The sequence below is a fragment of the Heptranchias perlo genome, chromosome 37 (genome assembly GCF_035084215.1).
Source record: "Heptranchias perlo isolate sHepPer1 chromosome 37, sHepPer1.hap1, whole genome shotgun sequence".
NCBI classification, from domain to species: Eukaryota; Metazoa; Chordata; class Chondrichthyes; order Hexanchiformes; family Hexanchidae; genus Heptranchias; species Heptranchias perlo.
The window spans coordinates 9,715,860-9,741,522 of record NC_090361.1 but is presented as its reverse complement, the minus strand read 5'-3'; the positions used below and the strand labels follow the sequence as shown (position 1 = coordinate 9,741,522).

The 25,663-nt window shown below is 49.5% G+C and overlaps 1 protein-coding gene across 8 annotated transcripts in view; it reads left to right on the top strand.

Moving 5' to 3' along the window:
- The window catches only part of smarca4a (SWI/SNF related, matrix associated, actin dependent regulator of chromatin, subfamily a, member 4a), a 107,221-nt gene that overhangs the window by 53,507 nt on the left and 28,051 nt on the right, over nucleotides 1–25,663 (top strand). For 5 of the 8 annotated variants that reach the window (XM_067973096.1, XM_067973099.1, XM_067973098.1 and 2 more), the window contains exons 6-21: nucleotides 1,306–1,564; nucleotides 3,591–3,717; nucleotides 6,910–7,083; nucleotides 7,911–8,084; nucleotides 8,481–8,648; nucleotides 9,735–9,785; nucleotides 11,127–11,257; nucleotides 12,400–12,457; nucleotides 12,928–12,987; nucleotides 17,119–17,240; nucleotides 17,423–17,573; nucleotides 18,709–18,872; nucleotides 20,651–20,717; nucleotides 20,839–20,949; nucleotides 22,397–22,639; nucleotides 23,584–23,697. In XM_067973096.1, coding sequence (XP_067829197.1) covers nucleotides 1,306–1,564; nucleotides 3,591–3,717; nucleotides 6,910–7,083; nucleotides 7,911–8,084; nucleotides 8,481–8,648; nucleotides 9,735–9,785; nucleotides 11,127–11,257; nucleotides 12,400–12,457; nucleotides 12,928–12,987; nucleotides 17,119–17,240; nucleotides 17,423–17,573; nucleotides 18,709–18,872; nucleotides 20,651–20,717; nucleotides 20,839–20,949; nucleotides 22,397–22,639; nucleotides 23,584–23,697 — 2,174 coding nt within the window. The remainder of the gene's footprint in view (nucleotides 1–1,305; nucleotides 1,565–3,590; nucleotides 3,718–6,909; nucleotides 7,084–7,910; nucleotides 8,085–8,480; nucleotides 8,649–9,734; nucleotides 9,786–11,126; nucleotides 11,258–12,399; nucleotides 12,458–12,927; nucleotides 12,988–17,118; nucleotides 17,241–17,422; nucleotides 17,574–18,708; nucleotides 18,873–20,650; nucleotides 20,718–20,838; nucleotides 20,950–22,396; nucleotides 22,640–23,583; nucleotides 23,698–25,663) is intronic. The other 3 variants (XM_067973102.1, XM_067973101.1, XM_067973100.1) reach the window with 1 other exon arrangement.

Sequence of the window (25,663 nt, the reverse complement as noted above, 5' to 3'; positions counted from 1 at the left end):
ATCAAGAGACACCTCGATATTTCCGTTGTAATTTTATGTGGCAGATGTGCAGCCCATTGAGGAAAACGAGCTGATATAGTTTCCAAAAAGCCAATAAACAGAAGAAGGTTCTGTCAGCCCATGACAGAGATGCTGTGATGTGGTTTTTATTGCTAACCTCAAAACACAAAGTAAGGAGTCATGTGGCATTTTGAATGAAGAAGTGTTTCCTAGTGATCTTAGAAACAGCAGGAAGAACAATCGGTGGGGTTTAATTACTTCCTTTCTTTGAAAGTAATGAGCCTAAAACACAAGTAAAATGTAGGTCTGCTGATAACAGAACTTTACACCTGATAGCACCTCAGAATGAAAATGCTACGTCTTTTTGCAAAGAAAAAGAAAGCCTTGTGTTTATGTAGTGCCTTTTCACACCTCTCAAAAAACACTCCAGAGCACGTCACACTCAATGACTTACATTTTGGCGCAGCAGCTGTTGTTGTGTAGACAAGCACAGCAGCCATTTTGCACACAGCAAGATCCCACAAACAGAAACGACCAGTTAATCTGTTTTGGTGGCGTTTGTTGAGGGAAGACTGCTGGCCAGGACACTGGAAGAGCTCCCTGCTCTTCTTCTTTGAATAGGGCCTTAGGATCTTTAACATCCACCTGAACTGGAATCCACACAGACAGGCAAAAGACTTATCCATGGGCTGGCTCTTCCTCAGTACTTCTGGAGTACTTCCTCATTAATCTTCATTCCAGTATCAGCTGTGGCTCAGTGGGTAGCACTCTCGCCTCTGAGTCAGAAGGTTATGGGTTCATAGTCCCACTCCAGACACTTGAGAACAAAATCTAGGCTGATACCCCTAGTATGGTACTGAGGGAGCACTGCACTGTCGGAGATGCTGTCTTTCAGATGAGACGTTAACTTGAGGCCTCAGGTGGATGTAAAAGATTTCAATAGAAGAGCAGATTATCTGGGCATTATCACGTTGCTGTTTGTGGGATCTTGCTGTGCGCAAATTGGCTGACTCGTTTTCTACATTACAACAGTGTCTACACTTCAAAAGTATTTCATTGGCTATAAAGCGCTCCTGAGGTTGTGTAAGGTGATATAGAAATGCGAGATCTTTCTTTCATTATGTTCTGGACTGGGGCTTGAACTCACAAACTTCTGATTTGTGCCAAGCTCTACAGATTTGGAGTGGAGCAGGACTGGGGGACGACCGTTCGCTGGCAAGTACCAACCAGCCTCAGGTAACCCGGCAGAGGTGGTTAGCACTGTTCAGAGTTCCCTGTAATCCTCACGGCCTTTTTCTATTTCAGGTCCAATGGCCAATGCTACTGCTCCAACCAGCGCCCCCCAGAAGCTGGCACCTCCCCAGCCCACTGGCCGACCTTCCCCAGCGCCACCAGCTGTGCCCCCTGCAGCCTCCCCGGTGATGCCACCTCAGACACAGTCACCAGGGCAACCAGCACAACCAGCCCCTATGGTACAGCATCATCAGAAGCAGAACCGGATAACCCCCATTCAGAAACCACGAGGGCTTGATCCAGTCGAGCTTCTCCAGGAACGAGAGTACCGGTAAGAAGAGGTTGACAATATTATACTGTGTATTCTCTGTGTATGCTGTGTGTTCTCTTTATATATTGTGCATACTATGCAGCTTGATGAATCAGATAGCAGTACCTAACATTTCAGACTCCTGTGCAAATATGCTGAGATACTTGGGCTTTCTTACTGTAACCAAAATTCCCTGTTGGTCACATCTCCATCCCGCCCTTTCCTATTTCATTGGTTCCTATATGAGCTGTAACTTCTGGCTGGATCTCTCCTTTTCCAGAACTCATCCTGCCAGCTCTGTTATGTTTCTTACTCTGGCACTTGGGAGGCAAGTACAGGAATGTTTGCAAAATAGGCTGTCCATCCCCTGCAAAATTTCCAAATTTGCAGATGACACAAAACTTGTAAGTGTAGTGAACAGTGAGGAGGATAGTGATAGACTTCAAGAGGATATAGACAGGCTGGTCAAATGGGCAGACACATGGCAGATGAAATTTAACACAAAAAATGCAAGGTGATACGTTTTGGTAGGAAGAATGAGGAGAGGCAATAGAAATTAAAGGGGCACAATTCTAAAAGGGGTACAGGAACAGAGAGACCTGGGGGTAAAGGTACACAAATCGTTGAAGGTGCTAGGGCAGGTTGAGAAAGCGGCTAAAAAAGCATACGGGATCCTGGGCTTTATAAATAGGAGCATAGTGTACAAAAGCAAGGAAGTCATGATGAACCTTTATAAAACACTGGTTCAGCTACACCTGGAGTATTGTGTCCAGTTCTGGGCATGGCACTTTAGGAAAGATGTGAAGGCCTTAGAGAGGGTGCAGAAGAGATTTACTAGAATGATTCCAGCGATGAGGGATTTTAGTTACTTGGATAGACTGGAGAAGCTGGGGTGGTTTTTCTTGGAACAGAAAAGGTTGAGAGGAGATTTGATAGAGGTATTCAAAATCATGAAGGGTCTAGACAGAGTAGATAGAGAGAAACTGTTCCCATTGGTGGAAGGGTCAAGAACCAGAGGACATAGATTTAATGTGATTGGCAAAAGATGATACGAGGAAAAACATTTTTACACAGCAAGCGGTTAGGATCTGGAATGCACTGCCCGAGGGGGTGGTGGAGGCAGATTCAATCATGACCTTCAAAAGGGAACTGAATAAGTACTTGAAAGGAAAAAAATTGCAGGGCTATGGGGATAGGGCGGGGGAGTGGGACTAGTTGGATTGCTCTTGCATAGAGCCGGCACAGACTCGATGGGCTGAATGGCCTCCTTCTGTGCTGTAACCTTTCTATGATTCTATACATTCCAGGCATGTGTGAGTAAGTTAACTGGGCTTCCAACATAGAATTACATAGAATGTACAGCACAGAAACAGGCCATTCTGCCCAACAGGTCTATGCCGGTGTTTATGCTCCACATGAGCTGCCTCCCTCCCTACTTCAACTAACCCTATCATCATACCCTTCTATTCTATTCTCCCTCATGTGTTTACCTAGCTTCCCCTTAAATGCAGCTATGCTAGTCGCCTCAACTACTCCTTGTGGCAGCGAGTTCCACATTCTAACCACACTCTGGGTAAAGAGGTCTCCCACATTCTTTATTGGATTTATTAGTGACTATCTTATATTTATGGCCCCTGGTTCTGGTCTGTCCCACAAATGGAAACATCTTCTCCACGTCTACCCTATCCTTGAGGTCCTCCTTGAGTTATTGAGTTCCCACGTACTCCTTCTAGTGGCAGAAGTTTGATACTGCAGCCTTTCAACGTACTTTACAGATCCAATGGAGTTTTAAATTGACATTTTCTGCATGTTTTGATCTTTAATAAAGCCAGTGAGAAACTTCAGCCCTATGTAATTTGCACTCCCACTAATGTCGCACCTTTCAAACTGTTCAAAAAGTAGAATTACAGTTGCATGTAGTGAACTCTGTGTTTTATACCTGTGAAGTGGCCTCACTGAGTTTCTGCCTCTCGAGGCCCTCCTATGGCCTTTAAGCTGAATATTCAATGTCCGGAATCGCATTGCTGATGTTCGGTTTTGTTGGCAGACTGCAAGCACGGATTTCCCATCGGATACAAGAACTGGAAAACCTCCCCGGCTCACTGGCGGGAGACCTACGCACCAAAGCAACCATTGAACTCAAGGCCCTGCGGCTCCTTAATTTTCAAAGGCAGGTTTGTATCAGTTCAAGGAAGTTTTATTTTTTCCCACATCCCTCCTTGCACCATAACTGTGGCCTCACCGCCTACAATTTAAAAATAAATGTACACAACTGCTTGCAATCCAAATACGGAATCCCTTGTGTGAGTTCTATTTAGAAGCGCTGCTAACAGCTCCCACTGTGCGCTGAAACCTGCCCTGCCAGACACAAGCGTTCCCAACAGCACTGCCATGACAACAGACTCTGCAGTCGCACACAGCCTCTTTTCATTGTCTCACAGAGCCTGTGTTCCTACCCTGCACATGACACATACTCACTCTCCAGCCCTGCTGAGCTGCTCTTCCTGGCCTGCACAGTCTCACTCTCCAGCCCTGCTGAGCTGCTCTTCCTGGCCTGCACAGTCTCACGCCCCGGCCCTGCTGAGCTGCTCTTCCTGTCCAGCTCCGTCTGCTGCCGGCTGCCTCTTGCCTTTTCCCTGTCACCGGTCTAGAAGAGTGTTCCCCTTTAGCTCTACAAAGCATCATTGTCCAATCCAGGACGCATACTCCACAAACCTGCCTCCATTAACTTCAGCTTACACTGTTTTTTCTCCTCAGCCAGCCTGAGCTGAGCTTGCCCCTCACTTACCTCTGCTTTGCTTGTCTCCTACAGATGTCGACCCATACTAGGGTACAGTGCCGTACATTTTATCGAGACTTAGAATGACAAAAACTTTAAAGATACGTCTCCCACTGACGCACGTAAAGCGGAAATGTTGGTCTGAATTTGGAGTCCCGACACACTGGTCACTCACCTGTTGAGTTGTCCCAGTCCCTAAAAGGAATACATTGAGAAGGAAGGACCCTGCCGTATGCCAATACGTGCCGGACAATGCATCATCTACCCCGTCCCCCTGGTGATCATTATAAACCAGAAAAGACCACCAGAAAATGAGGCTACAAAAAATAAAAACACTTAGGCCATAATTTAACTAGAATAAATCATAGAATCTTAGAATCTTACAGCACAGAAGGAGGCCATTCAGCCCATCGTGCCTGTGCCGGCTCTTTGAAAGAGCCAACCAATTAGTCCCACTCCCTTGCTCTTTCCCCATAGCCCTGCAATTTCTTTCCCTTCACATATTTATCCAGTTCCCTTTTGAACGTTGTTATTGAATCTGCTTCCACCGCCCTTTCAGGCAGGGCACCTCCAGATCGTAACAACTCGCTGCGTAAAAAAAAAAATTCTCCATCTCCCCCCTTTGCCAATTACCTTAAATCTGTGTCCTCTGATTACTGACCCTTCTGCCAGTGGAAACAATTTCTCCTCATTTACTCTATCAAAACCCTTAATGATTTTGAACGCCTCTATTAAATCTCCCCTTAACCTTCTCTGCTCCGAGGGGAACAACCCCAGCTTTCTAGTCTCTCCATGTAACTGAAATCCTTCATCCCTGGTACCATTCTAGTAAAGCTCCCCTGCACCCTCTCCAACCTCTATTCTGTAAAACACACCAGAATATCACAAGACCTTTTTTTTCCAGTTTGCTTCTACCTTTCCCGTTTCCCACCCCCCGCCGCCCCCCCCAACACACAAACGTGCAGAGTTGTGCCTGGCTGTGGTTCCACAGGCACTGAGCGGCCCCTGCCCCTGTACTTCACCCAATTGTGTGACCCTTGACAACGAGTGTCAGCAGGCCGTCCGACCATGGTGGGCATCACAATCCAGCCCGATCCGGTCCTCAGCTGATGCCCGCATACATGCACTTTACAGCTGGAGTCACTGCATAATGATCGGGAGCGGGGACCCCAATTGATATCACCCCCCCCCCCAACGTACAGGTGTGAAGGCAAATTGTAGCCCCAACTGCAGATTGGGATATTTTTCAATTCTTTTTTTTCCTTTTATAAAAGGGTGGCAACAATAAAAAGCCAAACAGCTTGTCGAGCTCAGCTCATTGTTTAAATCTTTACAGAGGACTGGTTCTTTCCTTTTTCATCTCCCATGGGCTGAGAATGTGCCCCTCAATTCCCAATGGACTTTACTATGTGTCTGCTTCCTTAATGAATGCTTTAACCTAGTCTGCCTTCACCGCACTAGATACAGTCAGTCTCCTGGATTCTATAACCCTCTCCCACACAGAAGTGTTAGGAACAAAGGGTAGTTGTCTGGTTGATTGGGGGCAATCGTTACACTGTCAGAAGTTAAATCCAATAACTTTTACATTGGTTCTTTATATCAGTGTAAAAGCTTTCCTAAATAATATCATCGGCCTCCTAATTTTCGTGAGCACTTCCATTTCAGAATTTAAAATTATAGCAAATTTGCAACAATTACGTTTAATTCATTCAAAACACAAGTTGCAGGCAGCTGCAATATCTCCATATTACAGCAGGTGTCGACACTGAGCGTCTGGTTGATCCGGTGCTCAGCAGCACCGCCTACATGTCATTACTGGTACTGCAGCCATATTCAGTCTATTGATTAAAAATGAATTCATGCTGGATAGTGCTTGCTTTACATGTTAACATCATAAACCGTACACGTTTATGGTTTAGTCCCAGCTTACTAAAGTCTTACTGATGGAAATTAAATTTTTTTCATTTTCCCCATCTCTTCTGAAGGCGCTAACTCTTGAAATCATAGACATTAACAGCACAGAAGGAGGCCATTCAGCCCATCACATATGTCCTGGCTCGCTGAAGGAGCTATCCAATAAGTCTGATTCTCCTGCCCCTTTTCAAATATTTATACCCCCCTCCCCCCCAATCCTTTTTTATAAGCTCCCTCCACTGTTCCTGGGTGGACAACAACCCTCTGCATATAACACTCTCCGAACTTCTCCTTTCTTACTGGGGTACAGTTTGCTGGCAGCCCACTTGTACCTCGCCCAAGTGGCCATTCCTCATGTGTGAGCCTTCATGTGTTGGCAGGGTATTTGGGCGTGGATTGTACTGAAAGGCAATTCTCTTCTCCCTAGCCTAGAAGCACTGATTGTGTCTCCAAGAAGATTGGCACAGATTGGCGATGGTGCCTGAGCCTTTATAGTATGGTGCAGTAGGCAGAGCCTTTACCCATCGGCTGTCAGAGCAACGCAAACATTAATGAAGAATATGTGTTTCCCGTTGTTTGTAAGGATGTTTCTTGGTGTCACTTAGGTGTGATGTCGGGTGTCGTTGCCTATCAGACTGCTCGTGACGAGCTGCCCCCTCTGTTTTGTTCTCAGCTACGTCAGGAAGTGGTGGTGTGTATGAGGAGGGACACGGCCCTGGAAACTGCGCTGAATGCAAAGGCCTACAAGCGCAGCAAGCGGCAGTCGCTCCGCGAGGCGCGCATCACCGAGAAACTGGAGAAACAGCAGAAGATCGAACAAGAACGCAAACGCAGACAGAAACATCAGGTACCGCAGTCAGAGAGCGCTGAATCTCTGGAATTAAACACATCACGCACCCACCGTCACTGTCACAACAACATACATTTATATGGCGCCTTAAACATAGTAAAACATCCCAAGGTGCTTCACAGGGACATAATCAGACAAAAATTGACACCGAGCCACATAAGGAGATATTAGGACAGGAGACCAAAAGCTTGGTCAAAGAGGTAGATTTTAAGGAGCGACTTAAAGGAGGAGAGAGAGGTAGAGAGGCAGAGAAATTTAGGAAGGGAATTCTAGAGCTTAGGACCGAGGCAGCTGAAGGCATGGCTGCCAATGGTGGAATGATAAAAATCAGATATGCGCTGGAGGCCAGAATTGAGCGCGGAGATCTCGGAGGGTTGTAGGGCTGGAGGAGATTACAGAGGTAGGGATCACATGGCAGTTCAAATACTGCTGGGGACCGAGGGACGGAGAGCAGCAGGGACCGGGGTACAGAATCCAGGAATATCTGACGAACCATTGGTAAACTAAAGATATAACTGGGGCCCTCTTCTGTGCACCCGCCGTTCTCTTTGATCTCGAATGGGAATTGTTCAGACATCATCCGGTATCGGAATTGTGATATTGTCTGGCGCATGTCACAGTACATGCCCTTAATGTACTATAACATCGGGATGGCTGATAACAAGGCAGTTTTTATAGTGAGGCAGTCATAATCTAAAGGAAGGCGAGAGCAAGGGACCGGGCAATGTTCAGCCTTTTTTTCTAAAACCTCTCTCCTCCCCGCAACCCCCCCCCCTCCAACAAAGGACAGAATGGTCCACTGACTCGATATTTCTTGTCCCTAGGAATACCTCAACAGCATCCTGCAGCACGCAAAGGACTTCAAGGAGTATCACCGGTCAGTTACCGGGAAGATGCAGAAACTGACGAAAGCCGTGGCCACGTACCACGCCAACACTGAGCGTGAGCAGAAGAAGGAGAACGAACGGATCGAGAAGGAGAGGATGAGGAGACTGATGGTGAGCTGCTGCCGGTTCGGTCCAATCTCCTTCGCTTGACGTTGCCGTCTGTGGGTGGGGGGGAAACGGCTCCGCGTCTGGCCCACGCGGCCATTCTTCCACCTTCGACCCAAGGCCGTGAGCGTGGGCTGACTTATCAACCGTGGGGTGCATCACCCCCAATCCTGCCCTCGCCTGAAGTCTGCACACAAGCACCTGAGTGATCAGGTGTGGTGGCATTTTTGCCTCCGGGGCCAGCGTGCTTCATCTGGAGAGGGTGTGCAGAAGAGAAGGTGTCCGGGAGACAGGAGGCTTATTTGATTGGGGTAGGAGTAACTAATGATGGCGCTCACCTCCCTGTTCCCCATAAGAGTGTCGGTGACTCTCTCTCCCTCTCCCTCTCTCCCCCCTCCACAGGCGGAAGATGAAGAAGGCTATCGAAAGCTGATCGACCAGAAGAAAGACCGGCGCCTAGCCTACTTGTTGCAGCAGACCGATGAATACGTGGCCAATCTGACAGAGCTCGTCCGCCAGCACAAGGCGGCGCAGGCTGCGAAAGAGAAGAAGAAGAAAAAGAAGAGGAAGGTTAGTGCCAGCCGAGGTTTGGAATAAAACGCCAGCGGTGGGGCTGGGAGGCCGTACGGACCGGTCTCACTCCTAGTTTGAGAGGAGTTGATTTATTCCTGCCCATCGTCCACTCTGGTGTAGTGCGTGATGGTGCACGCTGCTAATTAACTAAGCAGGCATGGAAATGACGCAGAGACTGAGACATAAAGTTACAGCATCGAGAAGCAGGTACAGGCAGTTCGTCCCAAAGTTCTCAGGTCTGATGATAATGAAGGAGCCTGAATATTTAATTCCACGATTGCTTTGTTTGGGAGATGATTCTTCATTCTTTCAGTAGGCGGGGGGAATATGCAGCAATGTAAATTCCCTCGTGTTTTTCTCCTTTCCCTCTGGTGTTCTCAACCTTCCTCCTATCCTCACCCTCATCCTCTCCAGCAGGAGTCACTCGATAGTGAACAGGAGTGCCAGCCCTAGCTGGTCTCTCCCTCCTTAACTCAGGCCAAGTGTAGCAGTGTGACCCGTGCTGCGTGACCCGTGCTGCGTGACCCGTGCTGGATGACCCGTGCTGGATGACCCGTGCTGCGTGACCCGTGCTGGATGAACTGTGCTGCGTGACCCATGCTGGGTGACCCGTGCTGGATGAACTGTGCTGCGTGACCCGTGCTGGGTGACCCGTGCTGGATGACCCGTGCTGGATGACCCGTGCTGGGTGACCCGTGCTGGGTGACCCGTGCTGGGTGACCCGTGCTGCGTGACCCGTGCTGGATGACCCGTGCTGGATGAACTGTGCTGCGTGACCTGTGCTGGATGACACGTGCTGCGTGACCCGTGCTGGATAACCTGTGCTGTGTGACCTGTGCTGGATGACACGTGCTGCGTGACCCGTGCTGGATAACCTGTGCTGTGTGACCCGTGCTGGATGACACGTGCTGCGTGACCCATGCTGGATGACACGTGCTGCGTGACCCGTGCTGCGTGACCCGTGCTGGATAACCTGTGCTGCGTGACGCGTGCTGCGTGACCCGTGCTGCGTGACGCGTGCTGCGTGACCTGTGCTGTGTCCTTTCCCTGCTTCTCTTTATAATATTTCCTTCTTCTCTACAGAAGCAGGAAAACGTGGATGGATTGGGCTCCGCTGTCGGCCCTGATGGTGAGGTGAGTGTTTGGAGATTTAGGGGTACAGCAGCCTAGTGATTTTGGTACTTGACTAGCAGCCCAGACATTGGGAGTTCAAATCCCACCATGGCAAGTTATGAAATTGAATTCAATTAATATGTGGACTGGCATGAAAGTATAAACCCAATGGCTTCACCAATATCCTACAGAGGTGGGAACCTCTACATGTAACTCTAGTCTTACTATCTGTGGTGAACGCCTGATACCCTCTGAAGTAGCCAAGCAAGCCACTGTGTTCATGGCACCTACAGATCAGGAATAAATGTGGTTATGCCAATATCACCCGCATCCTGAGAACAGATATGAAGAATTGCACAGTGGAAGGAAATGAGTTGCTCATCACCTGGAATTAAGCACTGAAGTGGGGGGGAAGGAGTATTAACCCGCCACAAACAACCAACGTCCCAGAATCACTGCTGTTTCACCTTGTTAACCGGAAGGCTGGGCTGGTGCGGACATTTCTGCCAATGCTGCTGAAGTGGCCTCACGTCCAGAATGTTTCAGTCCGAATATCTGTGGGTTTTGAAGTCCTGTCACAAAACTGGAGGAACAAATTGGCCTTTGCCTTTGTTTATTGGAGGTTGTGTATACTGCCTGTCGTCTGCTGTGTCTGGAGCAGCCTGACCTCCCTCCAGGCCTGTACTGTCCTACAGTCAAACTTTACTCGCAGGCGACAAAATGTTTCATTACTCAGTATCTGCAGACCATTGCACGAGCAGGGTGTAACATGACCAACTTTTCAATGTAGATGTTCAGAATATTTTTTTTTCTTCATTCGTTCTTGGGATGTGGGCGTTGCTGGCAAAGACGGCATTTATTGCCCATCCCTAGTTACTCTGAGAAGGTGGTGGTGAGCTGCAGTCCGTGTGGTGAAGGTTCTCCCACAGCGCTGTTAGGCAGGGAGTTCCATGATTTTGACCCAGCGACGATGACGGAACGGCCGATATATTTCCAAGTCGGGATGGTGTGTGACTTGGAGGGGAACGTGCAGATGGTGTTATTCCCATGCACCTGCTGCCCTTGTCCTTCTAGGGGGGTAGAGGTCGTGGGTTTGGGAGGTGCTGTCGAAGAAGCCTTGGCGAGTTGCTGCAGTGTATCCTGTGGATCGTGATGCACTGCAGTCACGGTGCGCCGGTGGTGAAGGGAGTGGATATGAAATAAAACCAAACCCAGGTGAGGGGAAAGGGTGACTTTAAAAAAAAGACTCACAGCATAAGTAACAAATGGATCAATCGGCCGATTTAGTCAGTGGCCTGATGGAGTATAATCTTACGGCAATGAGAAGGTGGTTTATTTATTGAGAAATTTTCCCTCCTTCAGCTCTTGGATGAGACGAGCCAGATGAGTGACTTGCCGGTGAAGGTGATTCACGTAGAGAGTGGTCGAATCCTGACTGGAGCTGATGCACCAAAGGCCGGGCAGCTGGACACCTGGTTGGAAATGAATCCTGGGTAAGTGCAGCACACTGCGTCTCAGCGGCCGGCTTGGGAAAACCTCCCCTCCCCCCACCCCAACCTCGTCTTCCTTCCCCCGTCTCCTTTGGCTGCCCTCCCCGCTGCTGCTTTCTATCGCCAATCCTCTGGGCCAGACATGGCCTGTGAGTGGTGTTACTGCATGGCCGAGTAACCTTCCTGTGTGGTCCTAGCGATGACGCCCTCTGCTCCCGGTATTTGGGGAGGACCGCAATTAACCACCGTGCCAAAATCTGGCAAAAGAAAGAACTTGCATTTATATCATGCCTTTCATGACCTCAGGATGTCCCAAATCGCTTTACAGCCAATGAAGTATTGTAAAAGTGTAGTCACTGTTGTAATATAGGAATCGTGGCAGCCAATTTGCGCACAGCAAGGTCCCACAAACAGCAATGTGATAATGACAAGATAATCTGTTTTTAGATGTTAGTTAAGGGATAAATATTGACCAGGACGAACTCCCCTGCTCTTCCTTGAAATAGTGCCATGGGATCTTTGACAGCCACCTGAGGGGGCCGCGTGGCCTCAGTTTAATGTCTCATCCGAAAGACAGCACCTCCAACAGTGCCGCACTCCCTCAGTACTGCACTGGGAGTGTCAGATATTGTGCTCAGGTCCCTGGAGTGGGACTCTGAACCCACGACTTTCTGACTCTGAGGTGAGAATGCTACCCACTGAGCCACAACTCACACCAAAGCTGAACCAGGAGGAAATCCCAGGTTCACTGGCATAAACGGAAAACCTGGCCCTAGAATTCCTTTAGATTCCTGAGATGCATAAAACTACAGGATTCAGGAGCGGGTCCGGAAACTCAGTGGGTCAAATGCACTGTGGCACTGAGGCGTAGAGACCCGCAGAGGCCTCAAACTCGGATCTGTGCTGTGTTAGCTGATCTCAGTCACTAGAGCAATCTAGTTAGCCTCGGTGTCCCTGGGTTAGGGATAAGAAGAGTCAGCCGGGATTCCTGCTGCCCAGTGAATGTGGAATGAGAGCAGGATTGGGCGGAGCTCCAGCGAGGTGCCCCTCTCCCCCAACCATGAGACACCCGCTGCCTGGACCGGTGCGTCTGGTGGAAAAGTGCCCGTTCTCCGTCTGACGTCTGGGTCGTTTCTTCTGACCAGGTACGAGGTGGCCCCGCGATCTGACAGCGAAGACAGCGGCTCCGAGGAAGAGGAAGAGGTGAGAGCAAAAAGGACACGCACCTGTCTAGACGACAGCAAGCCGGACTCTCGTTATAACGTGCGTCTGGTGGAGCCATGCGTACAGACCACGAGGAGCGTTATAACGGGAGTCATTTTCAGTCGCCCCAATCACCCAAGCCCAGATTGTTCTCGCAGTTCTTTTACGTTGTCTTTTACTTATTTAAGAACTACTGATGTTTGTTAAGCTGCATAGTGCTAAAAGCCATGATCATAATCTAACTGGGCCTCACTCCCTCGTATTGATACAGTGTTTTATCCTTTTGTCTCTGCAGCATCTTAAAGTCGCCATGACAATTTTGCATTTTGTGACTTTAAAATGCTACGCAGACAAAACGTGGAACACTGTTTGGAAAAGTTGCTGGCTGGAGCAGGGCGACTCCAAACTGTTGATTTTTGGATACCGTGCTTTTTATTTTTTTTCATGAACTATCTTTAAAATCACGTCAGGATACGACAGACTGGAGGCTGCTACTCATGTCGGAGGACCGGTCTCGCTCGGGACTGCTGGTAAGCACATTAGAACGAGTGTAAGGTTCCGTGAGTCTTCACTTTGCTTGTGAATGAACTGGCTAATTCGGCACTGGAATAGATGGTCGTGACCCAACCAAACGTCCTCCATTTTTCTCCTCTCCTCTCCCGAGGGCGCTGCCTCTTGCTGCTGTACAGTTGCACGTTCACCAAGCACCCCCTGGTATCTTATCAAGGTGGCTACTCTTTGGGGCAGGGGGAGAGAGACAGGATCAGGATCATCTGTGATGCCCTCCATATGTCGAATAGCTTGCGCTGATTACAATGTTAGACTGGCCTGATCCCGTCTTTTCCCAGTGTACACCCTCATTCTCCAACAGGAACAGGAATCCTAATTGATTTTTTTTCCCCGTCTCCAACCCAGGGCCACTGAGGCTAATTTAATTGCCCCAACTGCCCTATTGGCTGGGATTGAAGCTCAGGTCTCCTGGACTATCGAGTTACATTGAAACTACAGCACGGAAACAGGCCATTCGGCCCAACTGGCCTATGCCGGCGTTTATGCTCCACATGAGCCTCCTCCCTCCCTACTTCATTTAACCCTGTCAGGATACCCTGCTATTCCTTTCTCCCTCATGTGCTTATCTAGCTTCCCGTTTAATGCATCAATGTTATTTGCATCATCTACTCCTTGTGGTAGCAAGTTCCACATTCTAACCAGTCTCTAGGTAAAGAAGTTTCTCCTGAGTTCCTTATTGGATTTATTAGCGACTATTTTATATTTATGACCCCTAGTTTTGGACTCTTCCACAAGTGGAAACATTTTCTCTACATCTACCCTATCAAACCCTTTCACCCCTCACCCTTCTCATTCCTAGAGAAAAGAGCTCCAGCCTGTTCACCCTTTTCTGATAAGTCTATCCTCTCAGTTCTGGTATCATCCTTATATATCTTTTTTGCACCCTCTCCAATGCCTCTATATCCTTTCTATATGGCTGAATACTAAACCAGGCAGTGCAATTTTACATAGAGGCATCAACGGAGTTGGAAAGGACGAGTGCTTTAATTGGATTTATCCCCTGATCCAGCACTGAGCCTCCCGGACAGTTCAGTCGAACCATTAATGACTCAGTTTGGACAATCTTACTTTCAATAAAAGCTTGTTTTTTATTTTCCATTAAGAATTCGCCTTTTGACTCCTTAACCCTTAAACATTCTTCAGTTATTGGCACAGTAACAGTACGTTAGAGCGTGGAGTGGTGGGGTACAGGATTGGACTCCACCCTCCCAGCCCTACCCCATGTCTGTGCTGATCTTAGCTGTGCTACTGGGAGTGGTGAGAATTACCAGTCATGTCCCCTGGTCATGGTAAGGAGAAGGAGTCATCCCCTGGCCAACCTTGTGCGCCTCCTGGTGGCACTCGGCAGCATTGCCTGAGGAGACCTGGAAGCAGGTTGTCCATCTACTTGGCCACAAGTAGTTACATCACCTGGGGAAAGAGGAGAGGGGAGATCGGAAGGCCACACAGCAACATGTTACAAAAAATGTACCTTTCAATCCCTGTGTCTTTTAGCAGGAACTAATCAGAGTCTTGGAGTATTCCCACACTTGTATTACCAAGAGTGCAGACTGTGACCCTGCAGGTTTATTCTGTGATGTGGAACTTGGCAGGGGGTGGAGGGAAGGAGCGTCTGGGTGGCGCAGTGGGTTAGAGACTGACCTTTCACCTCTGGGACCTGAGTGCAAATCTAGCCCAGACTAATGGGATGAGAGCTTATGTTGCCCGCTGGGCTGTAAGGGTCCTTTGGACAAGGGGGAGGGGGGCTGGAGCACAAAACTGGACAGCTGGTGTGGGAAACGGAAATAAAAACTGTCACACTGGCACAGTAAGGGGATTGCTCTTCTGAGGCACGTGATTGAGGTGGAGCAGAGGGAGCTTACACTTACACTTCTACACTTACACTTACACCTACATTTACACTTACACCTACACTTACTCCCACACCTACATTTACACTTACACCTACACCTACACTTACTCCTACACTTACACTTACTCCTACACTTACTCCTACACCTACACTTACTCCTACACCTACACTTACTCCTACACCTACACTTACTCCTACACTTACTCCTACACTTACACTTACTCCTACACTTACACTTACTCCTACACTTACACTTACACCTACACCTACTCCTACACCTACACCTACACTTACACTTACACTTACTCCTACACTTACTCCTACACCTACACTTACTCCTACACCTACACTTACTCCTACACTTACTCCTACACCTACACTTACACTTACACTTACTCCTACACCTACACTTACTCCTACACCTACACTTACTCCTACACCTACACTTACACTTACACTTACTCCTACACCTACACCTACACCTACACCTACACTTACACTTACACCTACACCTACACCTACACCTACACCTACACTTACACGCACACCTGCTTAGAATGGGAAGACTTCTCTTCTGCAGCACTCGTGTCGCTCAGCTTAATGAGCACAATTCTTTTTTTATAAACTGCAACAGGTGAATCCTTCAGTACTTTAGCGAGTGAATTGCTCTACACAAGGAGCCACCTCTTCTTCCCCCTGCCTCTCCCTCAAACCCCCCCCCCCCTCCATTTTCTCCTCTTACAGATCTGCACACTCCCTCCTCCTCCTCCTCCTTCTCCTCTCTGTGGGCTAGTGCTGCTCACACCCAGTTGACCTGCTGAAGATGCTCCTTCTGATTCCACTCCCCTTCTCCCCCTCTCCCGCCCTCCCTCGCAGGGAGAAGCTTCAAAATTATTTATGGAGATATTTCAAGGAAAGAAAGGAGATTCTTGGTTGCGCAGGCAAATGGAGTGATTAGTTTCTCCTGCCTGAGATGTGTTGGTACATATCTAATTATATAATTGCCTTAAAGTCAGGAACCTCACTGTCACAATTTAAGCACTGACTGAGCACAGATTTCACACAGCAGCAGTCAGTTGTGGGTCTTATCACTGGCCAAAAACCACTCACTGGCACAGCCTGGCGGTGCGTGCTGTGTTTGTGCCACTTGTCCTATGGTTAAAAGCCCAGGGGAGGGGTGGCGTGTACATGGTGACGCTCACAGGCAGCCCCTCTGTCGCCGGCTGCCATCACTCACCGAAGATTGGAGCCTGCTGATGTCGTTCGCCGCCGGTTCATGCCTGCTGGGGAGGGGAGGAATCTCCAAACTGCTTTCCCTCACAACCCACCAGCCAGTCGGCACACGGTCTAGACTTTGCTGTGCGTCTTACCAACTCCACTGCCCAGAGGCTGAAAATGGGGAGACAGGATTTCACTAATCCTGTTTCTCTTTTACGCAGTGAGTTATGATCTGGAAGGCACTGCCTGAAAGGGCGGTGGAAGCAGATTCAATAATAACTTTCAAAAGGGAATCGGACTTGAGGGAATCTTGAAGCGGAGAAAATTACAGGGCTATGGGGAAGTGGGGACTAATTGGATAGCTCTTTGAAAGAGCCGGCACAGGCACGATGGACTGAATGGCCTCCTTCTGTGCTGTGTGATTCTCAGATTCTAATCGTTCCTGCAGTATTGCAGCTGATGGAATAGCAGCTTAAAGTGAGACTGTTTCACAGTGCTGTCGCCCCCTCCTCTCCGAGGGGCACAGGTTCAGGATGGGGTGAGCATAAACCTCCCTCTGGTACTCCAACCAAGCAGCCGTTCTTCGTCCGTGATCCTAGACAGTGAGTGTCAGCGGGCATTTCAACGGTGGATCAGCCAGGCCTCGTCCACCAGCCACAAGCAGGCATTTCCCAGCACGAGTCATTGGCGCAGAGTCCCCAGCAGATTTTTAAAAGGATTATTATTTCCCCTTCCCCTAGCCTGTGGTCATTCGTAGCACCCTAACCGCAGCTCGAGCTGGGAGCTCACCCAGCGCAGACCCGGAGATTGAACGTGGGATCTTCCTATGCGATTGCGGCCCACACGAGCCACCGGGCAAGCAGAGTGCGAGTTTAACACCTCCGTCCTGGTTTCGATGCTGTGAATTTACTCGAGCGGGAGACTGACCTCACGCGTTACACCGAGGGTCACTGCTTGGGCCAGGCAGCTGCCTGGGTGAGGTCATCGCCCTGATCCATTTATGGCTCTGCTTTCTGTTCAGGAGGAGGAAGAGGAGGAGCAGGCGGCACTGCCAGCACCGCCTCCTGCACTCGAGGAGAAGAAGAGAATCCAGGATCCAGACAGTGAAGAAGTGTCTGAGCTGGACGCACGGCAGATCATAGAGTAAGTGCAGGGGCGGCGGGAGGGGGGAAGAGAACTGGACTGGAGTAAAATGGTGGGAGAGGACTGGTCTGGAGCAGAATGGGGTGGGGGGGGCAGAGAAATGTAATCTGCAGCAACATAGGAGCGGAGAGATGTCTTTTGTTTGTTACAGTGCCATGACTTGGACTAATTGTATCTTGCAGGAACGCTAAGCAAGACGTGGATGATGAGTACAGTGCACCGCCAACCAGTATACGCGGTCTGCAGTCCTATTACGCAGTGGCTCACGCGGTGACCGAGAGGGTGGATATTCAGTCCACGCTGCTCGTGAACGGTTTACTGAAGCAGTATCAGGTATGGGACAGTGTGTGTTTGGTTTTCGTTTAGTGGCGGCACAGTCATGTTCAAACACTTACCCCCTTCGCTCTGGTTTGTGGCTTTCTCCCACGTGCTGCGCCATGGCGGGATGGGTCGCAGATACGCACCTGTAACTGCCCACGCACCAGCTGTGCCGCCGCTGAGCAAACGCCGTGCGTTTCCGCAGAGAAAACCCAAGAGAGACAGAGGGGTCGAGGGGCTCTTCACCCTTCAGAGTGTGGCCAAACCAGAGGCTTTTATTGAGCAGGTCACCAATCTGACCTGCCTATCCAGAGTCGCCACAGAACAGGAAGGGAGTGAAACACCCGCCAAAAATAAAAAATTAAAGCAGAGGTTCATGGAATCATACAACGCAGGAGGAGGCCATTCGGCCCATCGTGCCTGTGCCAGCTCTTTGAAAGAGCTATCCAATTAGTCCCACTCCCCTGCCCTTTCCCCATTGCCCTGCAAATTTTTCCCCTTCAAGTATTTGTCCAATTCCCTTTTGAAAGTTACTATTGAATCTGCTTCCACCGCCCTTTCAGGCAGTGAATTCCAGATCACAACAACTCGCTGCGTAAAAAATATTTCTCCTCATCTCACCTCAGTTCTTTCAGGAACACCTTGTCCTTGTACTCTGCAAGGATGTTACCAGAACTGAAAGGTTATAACTATCAGGAAAGATTGCTGAGGCTGGGGATCTTTTCTCTAGAAAAGAGAAGGCTGAGGGATGACCTGATAGAGGTCTTTAAGATTATGAGAAAGTTTGATAAGTTAGTCGTAGAGGAGATGTTTCCACTTGCGGGGGAGACCAAAACTAGAGGCCATAAATATAAGATAGTCACCAATAAATCCAATAAGGAATTCAGGAGAAACTTCTTTACCCAGAGAGAGGTTAGAATGTGGAACTCGCTACCACGTGGAGTAGTTGAGGCAAATAGCATAGATGCATTTAAGGGGAAGCTGGATAAACACATGAGGGAGAAAGAAATAGAAGGATATGCTGATAGGGTGAGATGAAGAGGGGTGGGAGGAAGCTCGTGTGGAGGATAAACACCGGCCTAGACCAGATGGGCCGAATGGCCTGTTTCCGTGCTGTACATTCTGTGTGATTCTATGTAATTCTCTGCAGGTTAAAGGCCTCGAGTGGCTTGTCTCGCTGTACAACAACAACCTGAATGGAATCCTTGCCGATGAAATGGGTCTGGGAAAGACCATTCAGACCATTGCCCTTATCACGTACCTCATGGAACACAAGCGCATCAACGGACCCTTCCTCATCATAGTGCCTCTCTCGTAAGTGGAAACCCCGCTCGCATCTCCACCTCCCAGAGGTTAAGGGAGGAATATTGGCCGGGACACAGGGAGAATGCCCCTGCTCTTCTTCAAAGGAATCTATTACATCCTCCTGCACCAGTGGAAGTGATGGAGCCTGAGTTTAACATCTACCCACAGAATGTCAGAGGGAAAAGATTCCACGGCTTTCCCAGAGTCAGCACAGTGTAGAGAATATTCAGCACAGTATCAGAGTTGGAGAGGAGGAGGACACTAGTTAATCTTTTGACTCATTGGCACCTTCTTAACCAAAACCGTGGAATCTTTTCCTCTGACGTTCTTTGGGTAGATGTTAAACTGAGGCGCCATCAGTTCCACTGGTACAGGAGGATGGGAAAGATTTATTTGAAGAAGAGCAGGGAGTTCCCCCAGTGTCCCGGCCAACGTTCCTCCCTTAACTGATACCACCAAAAACTGATTAACTGGTCATTCGTCTCATTTGCAGTTAGTGGGATCTTGCTGTGTGCCTAAAGGCTGCGGCGTTTGCTGCATAACAAATCAGTGCACTTCTAGGTAACTCGTTGCCTGCGAATCTCTTTGAGATGTTTCTGGAAGACATGCTAAGACACTGTATAAAAGAAACTGTGCATTTTTGATTGATTGATGTCACCCTTTTGATCCAGTTAATTTCAGGAAGCAGTTACTGACTGGCCCAGTTCCAAATTGTTCAATGTATGAATGAAATATTTTACTACACCCTGTAACCTGACCCTGTGAGAGGCAGCAGAGTCTCTTTATGAAGCTCACGCCCTGCTCCTTTTATAAATCACCGTCACCCACCAGGACGGGGCACATTGTACCCACGGGCACACTCGAGCGCAAGGGGCACAGGGCCGGCCAGCGGCAGGAGGTGGAGTCTCAATCTCAGTCGAGCCGCTGTGCAGAAACACAGGGTGAAGGTCAGGCATATCCCATGGAGGGAGGAAAGATCAGGAGTGTCACACCCAGGTCATTCTTGGGCTTCCTCGCCTCTGAGTCACAAGGTCTTGGGCTCAAGCCCCATTCCAGAGACTTGAGCACAAAAATCCAGGCTGACACTCCCAGTGCAGTACTGATGGAGGTGCCGTCTTTCAGATGAGATGTTAAGCTGAGGCCCCGTCTGCCCTCTCAGGTGGATGTTAAAGATCCCATGGCACTATTTCGAAGAAGGGCATGGGAATCTCCCCTCTGTCCTGGTCAATATTTATCCCTCAACTAACATCACTAAAACAGATTATCTGGCCATTTATCTCATTGTTGTTTGTGGGACCTTGCTGTGCGCAAATTGGCTGCTGCATTTCCTACATTACAACAGTGAGTACACTTCAGAAAATTGGCTGTAAAGCGCTTTGAGGTCGTGAAAGGCGCTATATAAATGCAAGTTCTTTCCTTTTCTGCAGCTGCCGGTTTCAGAGCAGCTCTGATGGAGGAGAGGGAACGAGCTTTCACTGAGCCTCTCAGACAAGCACGGCCTGGGGAGAAGGTGCAGGGAAAAGGAAAAGTTTTTTGTTAAAATGTATCGAACGTGGAGAAAAGCATAGTTTATGAATGAGAAGTGATAGATAGGAGTGATTTCAAGGCTGTAGTTTGATCTCGGGGCTTGGCTGGGTCAGGTTTTGTTGTCATGACTCTCAGTTCAACCTGATCCTGGAGATAAGCTTCCAGCCCTGTAATCGCAGCCTTCGCTATGTACAATAATGAGCCAGTAAGTGCTATACATTGGTGCTAACCTGCAGTAATGACCCCAATTGTATTTACAGAACTCTCTCAAACTGGGCCTATGAGTTTGATAAGTGGGCGCCATCTGTAGTGCGGATTTCGTACAAGGTAACTACCACCTTCAGGTTTGATGGCTCTAATTCTGTGTACTGGATGTTCTGAGGTGAGCGAGTGATTGATATTCCCAGATGCATTGACGACTTCTTTTTACCGCATTTCCTGCCCTCAGGGTTCCCCAGCAGCACGAAGGGCCTTTGTTCCTCAGCTCCGAAGTGGGAAGTTCAACGTCCTGCTCACCACCTATGAATACATAATCAAAGACAAGCACGTCCTTGCCAAGGTGAGGGTCTCGTTTCTGTTCTTGCAGATTTCTCTTCTTTCCCCTCCTCCCCACTGGAGGTCCTGACTCGTGCTGGGATACCATCTCGTGAGTGTCGTCCCCACCTCCCCTCCAGATGGGATCTTACCTGGGTTACCCATTCTTGTGTGAGCCTAGATAGAGAGGTGTCCTAGTGTCTAACTCACTGGCCCATGTCCCCCAGTGTCCCTAACTCACTGGCCCGTGTCCCCCAGTGTCTAACCCACTGCCCCATTTCCCCCCCAGTGTCTAACCCACTGCCCCATTTCCCCCCCAGTGTCTAACCCACTGCCCGATTTCCCCCCCAGTGTCTAACCCACTGCCCCATGTCCCCCCCCAGTGTCTAACCCACTGCCCCATGTCCCCCCAGTGTCTAACCCACTGCCCCATGTCCCCCCCAGTGTCTAACCCACTGCCCCATGTCCCCCCCAGTGTCTAACCCACTGCCCCATGTCCCCCCCCAGTGTCTAACCCACTGCCCCATGTCCCCCCCCAGTGTCTAACCCACTGCCCCATGTCCCCCCAGTGTCTAACCCACTGCCCCATGTCCCCCCCAGTGTCTAACCCACTGCCCCATGTCCCCCCCAGTGTCTAACCCACTGCCCCATGTCCCCCCCAGTGTCTAACCTGCCCCATGTCCCCCCAATGTCTAACCCACTGCCCCATGTCCCCCCAATGTCTAACCCACTGCCCCATGTCCCCCCCAGTGTCTAACCCACTGCCCCATGTCCCCCCCCCAGTGTCTAACCCACTGCCCCATGTCCCCCCCAGTGTCTAACCCACTGCCCCATGTCCCCCCAATGTCTAACCCACTGCCCCATGTCCCCCCAATGTCTAACCCACTGCCCCGTGTCCCCCCAATGTCTAACCCACTGCCCCATGTCCCCCCCAGTGTCTAACCCACTGCCCCATGTCCCCCCCAGTGTCTAACCCACTGTCCCATGTCCCCCCAGTGTCTAACCCACTGCCCCATGTCCCCCACAGTGTCTAACCCACTGCCCCATGTCCCCCCAATGTTTAACCCACTGCCCCATGTCCCCCCCAGTGTCTAACCCACTGCCCCATGTCCCCCCCAGTGTCTAACCCACTGCCCCATGTCCCCCACAGTGTCTAACCCACTGCCTCATGTCCCCCCAGTGTCTAACCCACTGCCTCATGTCCCCCCAGTGTCTAACCCAGTCCCCACATAAAAATAAATTTCTAATTTGAGAGATCTGCAGCTCCAGTATATTTAGAGATCTGTTCCTCCTCAGAATCATTCCCTTTCCTGCAGACCTCTTCCCCTTGTCCCTGATCCTCGTCCCCCCATCTGTTCCCCTTATCCATTCCTCTGTCTCCTCCCAATAATGCAGTTTCCCCGGTGAAAATTTCTTTCTCCAAAAAACTGGTTAGTTGACGAATTTCAAGTGTTTTTTTTTCCCCTCCTCAGATCCGCTGGAAGTACATGATAGTCGACGAGGGTCACCGTATGAAGAACCACCACTGTAAGCTGACGCAGGTGCTGAACACACATTACGTGGCACCGAGCCGCCTGCTGCTCACGGGAACCCCACTCCAAAACAAGCTACCCGAGCTGTGGGCACTCCTCAACTTCCTCCTGCCGACTATTTTCAAAAGCTGCAACACGTTCGAACAGTGGTTCAACGCTCCCTTCGCCATGACGGGAGAAAAGGTACGTTGCGGGGGGGAGGGGTTCAGAGGTCACCATCGTACGAAGGGGTTCACAGATCTGGGGCATTGCCGATTCAACAACAACAACAACTTGCATTTATATAGCGCCTTTAGCCTCCTCCAGCCCTACAACTCTCCGCAATCTCTGCGACCCAACAATTCTTGGCCTCTGGCCCATCCCCCGATTTTCGCCAACCCACTGTTGGCGGCCGTGCCTTCAGCTGTCTAGGCTCAAAGCTCTGGAATTCCCTCCATAAACCGCACTGCCTCTCCACCTCCCTCTCCTCCTTTAAGACGCTCCTTAAAACCTACCTCTTTGACCAAGCTTTTGGTCACCTGTCCTAATATCTCCTTATGCGGCTCGGTGTCAAATTTTGTTTGAAAATACTGCCTGTGAAGCGCCTTGGGATGTTTTACCACGTTAAAGGCGCTGGATAAATGCAAGTTATTGCTGTTAACATAGTAAAAGGTCCCATGGCGCTTCACAGGAGCATAAAAATCATTTGAGTTGAATCTGGATTAATCCACTCTGAGCCAGAAATGAATGTAAATTCTGACTGGGAGTAAAACGTTTCCAAAATTTTCCCCTTTTTGGTCTGTATTTTTAGTTCCCGGAACATCTCACAGCGAACAGCAAGTCAAGAAAAGTTCCCAAAGGGTTCAGTTTAGCAATTATTAATAAAAGTGGATCTCGTGAACCTTCCTCAAATTGGCCACTGTGTTCCCTACATTACAACGGTGACTATACTTTAAAAGTATGTCATTAGCTGTAAAGCACTTTGGGACGTCCTGAAGGTTGTGAAAGGTGCTGTATGAATGCAAGTTCTTTCTTTCGATAAGGCGGAATTTTAGAAAATGCTTCCTTTTCAGAACAAAGACTGATACCGAATCCGTTGAGCTGCCACCATTGAGTCTAACGTCCCGTCGTCTGTTAATGTAACACAGGTGGACCTAAATGAAGAGGAGACCATTCTGATTATCCGACGCCTGCACAAGGTGCTCCGCCCCTTCCTGCTGAGGCGATTGAAAAAGGAAGTAGAAGCCCAGTTGCCTGAGAAGGTGATGGCCTCTCCCTGATGGGGTGGGGGTGGGGGTGGGGGTGGGGGTGGGGGTGGGGGTGGGGGTGGGGGTGGGGGGTGGTTGGGTGGGGGGTGGTTGGGTGGGGGGTGGTTGGGTGGGGGGTGGTTGGGTGGGGGGTGGTTGGGTGGGGGGTGGTTGGGTGGGGAAGTGAAGCAGTTTAAAGTCCAGTGGGATTGTGTTTGTTGGGGGCTGGGGGAATGACAGACAACTATTTCTGGAGGCTTTTTAAATGGCTGTCAACGTAGCCAACAGTAACTGCAGTGATCGGCAGCACTGACTCTGCTGGACTGAGCTGAGTTCACTGCACTAGGCTTGGATCAGCCTGAGATAGGACTTCCACAATATCCAGTACACTCACTCGAGCCTCTGAAGGGATCACGTGGGACATCATCCCACCCCATGGATAGTGACAGTTCCGAGCCTAGTGACGCCCGTCACTGGGAGTCACTGCAGCATCACATGGTGTGACAGAGTTCCTCTATTACATTCCCCCCTTAACCGTCTCTATTCCAGTGGGGGAAAAAAACAATTTTACAAATCTTTTCTCATGTCTAACCGTTCTAGTCAATCTTCACTGGACCCCCTACCCTTACCATGGCTCTAATGCCCTTACAATATTGGACGCTCACACCTGCCCATAGCAATCCGTCTGTGGCATCATCACTATCTTGTACAGATTTGACACACACTTTTTTATATTCAATGTCAAACACAGAATCCCATTTGTCTTTTTACTTACACTCTCACTTCTGTTACATTTTCTAATTCCTACCAGAACATTCAACAATTTGCAGACACATTCTGTAACGAAATAAGTTCCCACAGTTAATTATGAATGCACAGTAAGCGGGAGTCCCACGGTATTGATAACAGTTACCTGACTGAGTTATGAAATGAAACCAAATAGTGTTGTATACTTGTTGGATATTTATATTGTCATTAATTTACCATGAGCCCACTCGCCCCTCCCCCTCCCCCTGGCCCCTCCCCCCTCCCCCACCACCTCCACCCTCCCCCACTCCATTCCCTTCCCCCTCCACCCTCCCCAAGCACTTGGTTCCATGAAGTAAGTGAGGGAGTGGGGTGAGTTCAGTGGGAGCAGACTGTATTTCACTGTCCACAACAGTTCGTATTTTCCATTCATATCTGGATCATCTTTGCCCCCATTCCCCCCCCCCCACCAACCTTTCCTTTTATTCTCTTCTGTTTGCACTCTGGCAAACAGGAAGAAATATGTCTGAATTTACCAGACTCCAACGACTTTTTTTTTGTGGGTCCACCAGGGATTTGGTTCCTCCGGCCCAGGGAGTGTCATGAGGAAGTGAATCGGAACGCTGACCCACACTGGGTTTACTCTGGTACTCAGTGGGTACGTTCACCTCGTGTGTGGGTACACCTGCTTTGTGTGGGGTATACCTGCTTTGTGTGTGGGTATACCAGCTTTGTTTATGGATATACCTGCTTTGTGTGTGGGTACACTCACCTCGTGTGTGGGTATACCTGCTTTGTGTGTGGGTACACTCACCTCGTGTGTGGGTATACCTGCTTTGTGTTTGGGTACACTCACCTCGTGTGTGGGTACACTAGCCTAATGTGTGGGTATACCTGCATTGTGTGTGGGTACACTCACCTTGTGTGTAGGTATACCTACTTTGTGTGTGGGGACACTCGCCTTGTGTGGGTAAACCTGCTTTGTGTGGGTACGTTTGCCTCATGTGTGGGTGCACTCGCCTCGTGTGTGGGTGCACTCGCCTCGTGTGTGGGTGCACCTGCTTTGTGTGTGGCTACACTCGCCTCGTGTGTGGGTATATCTGCATCGTGTGTGAGTACACTTGCTTCATGGGGCCTAAACGGCTGAAGGCACGACCGCCAATGGCGGGGTGCAGAGAGGAGAGGGACACGCAAGAGGCCGGATCTCAAATGATGTCCGTGATGTAAACTGGCC